The sequence below is a fragment of the Penaeus monodon genome, chromosome 36 (genome assembly GCF_015228065.2).
Source record: "Penaeus monodon isolate SGIC_2016 chromosome 36, NSTDA_Pmon_1, whole genome shotgun sequence".
Taxonomy (NCBI): Eukaryota; Metazoa; Arthropoda; class Malacostraca; order Decapoda; family Penaeidae; genus Penaeus; species Penaeus monodon.
This window is the reverse complement of record NC_051421.1, coordinates 28,464,315-28,469,314: the sequence shown is the minus strand read 5'-3', so window position 1 is coordinate 28,469,314 and position 5,000 is coordinate 28,464,315. Positions and strand designations below refer to the sequence as shown.

General features: G+C 31.8%; 1 protein-coding gene across 1 annotated transcript in view; it reads right to left on the bottom strand.

Annotated features, from left to right (window-relative positions):
* LOC119595613 (calcium/calmodulin-dependent 3',5'-cyclic nucleotide phosphodiesterase 1-like) overlaps positions 1–5,000 on the bottom strand; it is a 201,872-nt gene that overhangs the window by 31,399 nt on the left and 165,473 nt on the right. Inside the window, exon 6 of the mRNA XM_037944723.1 lies at positions 2,442–2,534. Coding sequence (XP_037800651.1) covers positions 2,442–2,534 — 93 coding nt within the window. The remainder of the gene's footprint in view (positions 1–2,441; positions 2,535–5,000) is intronic.

The following is a 5,000-nucleotide window of genomic DNA, read 5'->3' as shown; positions in this document are numbered from 1 at the left end:
TAATGTTCATAATGATGATAATGCTGATGACGATGATGGTGTGATGATAATGATTACAGTAATTATGACGGTAATTGTAAAAAAAAAAAAAAAAAAAATCATCGTTACTACTTTCATTATTATTATTACTATTATTATTATACTCATTATAACAATAATAATGCTATCAATAATACTAGTAAAATAAATGAAATTATGAACATAACATGATGATGACAGCAGCAATATTAGGAAAACTAATCATATTGAATAACAACTATTTGCAAATAGACTGTTGATAATTACGACGTTGATGACGGTTAATTAATAATAAAGATGGTAATGATGGCAACAGCAGTTACAATAATAGTAAGAACGATTAAAAAAAAATAATGAGAGTGATAATGATAATGACGATGCTAAGAATATCGTAACAAAATAATAATAATAATAATAATAATAATAATAATAATAATAATAATAATAATAACTAATAATAACACTAATAACTTTTCGTTTTATACTTTGCTGATTTTCTTTATCTTCTTTCAATTTCTGTAAAATAGAGCTGCGATCGCACTTTTTCCCTTAAAGATATAAACATAATCATTTAATTTTACGCTCGTTAACTGCAAACGTTACGGCTTCTCCAGCGCCATAACCAGCCTGCCCACCGCGTTGGTGTGTAAGAAACATTTTATTGCAGTCCTAAGTTATGTTGCAGCTTGCAATCACGCACTGCCATGACCACTAACCGGTTTCTCGTCTATTTCTTCTCGGTGGGATTTTTTTTTTCATTGTTTCCCATCCGTTTAATAAAAAAAAAAATTCTGATGATAGCAATATATAGCAATATAATAATCTGACGAAAAATCACGAACTACAAGGTTTGAAGTATCACACATATATCAATCTTTAAAGTGTAAACAACGTTTGGATGAATAAAATATTTTAGACAAAATCTCGCCAAATCTAATCTAGTAAAAATAGGACAATTACTATTTATAAACAGAGCTCAGTTAACTTCTATTTAAGTAAAAAAAAAAATAATTGGGTGAATTAAAAAAAAATACCATCTATATGTTGTGTTTTTTTTCTCAAGTCATAAAAAGTGATAACAAAGTGGACTGCACATTCTAAAAAAAGAAAGAAAAAAAAAAGATCGATAACACAAATTAAATCAACATCCTAAAACACAAACAGAAATTAATTCCTTCTCTCAGTAGCTGCTCTAAAAAAAAACAAAAAAAAAAACAAAAAAACAACAAAAAACAAAAGAATAATGAAATAAACACACACACACCAACCAACAAACAGACACACAGAAAACGGACCCACATCAACCCGGTAAAAAACGATCGTGCGGCCAAAACGTTTAATCTAAGCAGCTTGGGTTTTCCAGCAACCCTCCGACTAAGTGTGTGAGAGGGAGAGAAACACTTTGAAATCATACTTACTGGGCGAGCGTGGGTTAGTCAGAACTACCATCCAAAATGTAAGAGAAAATGATGACTATAAAAAAAAAAAATAATAAAAAAATGCTAGGTAGATGTATATTAAAACTCCAAAAGTATCGTTTGTTAGAAGATCAAGCTTTGATTAGTCATTTTTTTTTGTTGGGGTTGGGTGGGGAGGGGGTGGGGGGGGGAGGGGTAGGGTGGGGAGGGGAACCGGGAGAAGGAGTGGAATAAATTATAGATAACTATAATGATGGTATTCACGAAAATAATAAAAATTATAATAGCACTAATAACAATAACATTAACAATAATAATAATATAATTAAAATAACAACAATAATAATAATAAAAAAATAAAAATAATAGTGATAATGATAACGATAATAATAATAATAATAATAGTAATAATAATAATAATAATGATAATGATGACAATATTACTACTACTACTACTACTACTATAGTAATAATAGTAGCAATAATAATAATGATCGTAAAAAATAAGAATAAATAACGATGTAAACGATAATGATTTAAAAAAAATGAAAATAATGTAAAAAATATATTTACTAAAATTTCTAACACGGAAGGCATAAGGGGGGGGGATAAAGACCAAGAGATTAAATGTTAATGAAGAATCTAGTCTTTAATCTGTCACAATCCGCCATTACTGCTGTTGGTTACGGGGTGTGTTAGGGTGGGGGTGGGGTGGGTGGGGGGGCAGATCGATAAAATAGACCGATAGATAAATGAAAGAACGAATGAATGAATATCAAAATAAAATAAATAAATAAATAAAACAAATAAACAAAACAATACCTTCCTAACCAAATAGCTATTAGGAAAAAAAACAAAAAAAAAAAAACAAAAAAAAAACAAAGAGGTCCGGAGGGAGGGAAGAGGGGGGGGGGGATGGGAAAGGGAAAAGGGGGTAATGGTTAAGGGGTGGGGGTGGGTAAGGGGGGTGGGTGGAAGTAGTAACTGTAGTAATTTACGAGTAACCTTGAGGATTTGTCGTTCGATGTGACTCTCCTAGACTTCCTGCTCGGAGGCTCAAGACTGATGGTTATAGCCCGATCCTGCTGCTCCTCACACCTGCTGGAGAGAGAGGAGGCAAGGGTGGTGAAAGAGAGAAAGAGAGAAAGAGAGAAAGAGAGAAGAGAGAGAGAGAGAGAGAGAGAGAGAGAGAGAGAGAGAGAGAGAGAGGGAGGAGAGAGAGACAGAGAGAGGGAGGAGAGAGAGAGAGAGAGAGGGAGGAGGAGAGAGAGAGAGGGAGGAGAGAGAGAGAGGGAGGAGAGAGAGAGAGAGAGAGAAAGAGAGAGAGAAAGAGAGAGAGGAGGGGAGAGAGGAGGAGAGAGAGAGAGAGAGAGAGAGAGAGAGAGAGTATATATATAAGATTAGATATATGAAGAATATATATGAAATATAGTAAGAGATAATATATAAAATATATATATTATATATATAATATATATATATATATAGTTATATAGATATATATATTATATATATATAATATATTACATAAAATAGGTATATAAATATATTATATATATATATATATTTTATTATATAATATATATATATATATATATATATATATATATATATATTATATATGATTATATATATATATATATAATATAATAATATATGATAATAGTATAATATATATAAGATATAAAATATAAAAAAAATATAAATAGATACAGAAAATATAAATAAATATATAAAAATATGAATATATAAATATAATATATCTAAAATAATATTAGGCTAGATGGAGGATGGAGATAGATGGAGATGATGATAGATAGATAGATAGATGGATAGACAGAGAGAGAGAGAGACCAGATGAGAAACAAGAGAATGTAAAGAGGCAGACAGAAAAAAAAAAAAGAACAAAGAGAACCAAATCTACTAATGAGAAGGGGCGACTTTGAACGAACTGCAGTGAGGAAAAGACAGTGATGAACAAGGGAATGAGATAAACAATGAGAGAAAATAACGTGCTTCCTGAGTTAAAAAAGGGCAACCGACTGATTGAACAGATCACTGGGTCACGTTTTTAAGGAGGAAGCCTTCAGAAGCAAATCTCGATGGCCTTAAAGGAAGTTCATTTACCATATTTTAAAGAAGAGGAATATAATATATATGTGGATTTATATTGCTTTTCAAAAGCGTGCAAGGATGCAATAGAAATTAATAACTTACCATCATATACAACCCTGCAGTAGGGAGGGGAGGGGGGGTTACTAAAACATATTTTTTCTCTTTCTCTAGAGTTTTAGAAAAGGAGTTAAAATCTACCAGAATGTCTAAAATAGAAGACACGAAATGAGAGATCAAACGAAGGGAGTCTGATCCTGCAAATGCATCTTTAAGTGCAATACCAATCAAATCTTCGTGTTTGGACACGCTCAACAGACCTTCTCTCCAGCTTGCACGAGACCATCCACCTCCTCGCTGTGTAAATAGTGTTTTTCTTTTTTTCTTTTCGTTTCGCGTCTTTAACAAAGTTTGTTTGGTTCAGTTTGAACTTTGTGAACACCGATTATTCTTCATTAATTTAAGGGTCGAATTCGAACAATGATAACAATCAAATAACGATGCTCGATAATTATTCTGCGCGGGAAAACCTATGATTCTGATGTGTCATGGCATGCGTTGGGTTTTAACAACGGTCCTTTTGGGAAATATTGCAGAATATTACGCAAATAATTATGAAATCCAAAATATTCTTGAAACAAAAACATTAACCGTTGATGCGTTTTATATAAATATATACTGTATATATATATATATATATTATATATATATATATATATATATAATATATATATATATATATATATATTATATATATATACAATATATAAATATATATATATAAATAAGTAGATGGTGTAAATATGTTATATTTACCATATATATATATATGTATATATGTATATATGTATATATGTATATATTATATGTATATATTATATGTATATATTATATATATACAAATATTATATATATACAAATATTATATATATATACATACATATATATATATACACATATATACATATATACACCCACATATATATACATAACCTTTCCCGAGTGATGGGGTGAGCGCGCACGACTACGCAAGCTGCAAGAGAGCGATAAGGATAAGTAACGTCTTGTCGTAAATTTCGGATTCCGCCGACGGGTCACGTTCAGCACTATCGCATGAACTTCATTCCCGGGTCAAGCAGGAGGTCATGCGCTGTGACCTCCTCTCTGCTGCCAATCAACTCAAACAAACGCGATGCAACCCGAGCGGCCGTGCAAGGGCGGTGGATGATGGTCTCGCGGCGAGAGCGTGAGCGGAGTGTGTGAAAGAGGGGACAGAGGGAGGGAAGAGAGGCAGAGAAAGGAATAAGGAAAAGAGGAAGAGAGCCAAAAGAGGAAAGAGATTTAAAAAAACGTGCGTAGATGTAAACGCACGAGCATACAAGCAGAATCACACATACACATAAACGTTTGTGTGTATACGTGTATGCATGTATATATATATATGTATATATA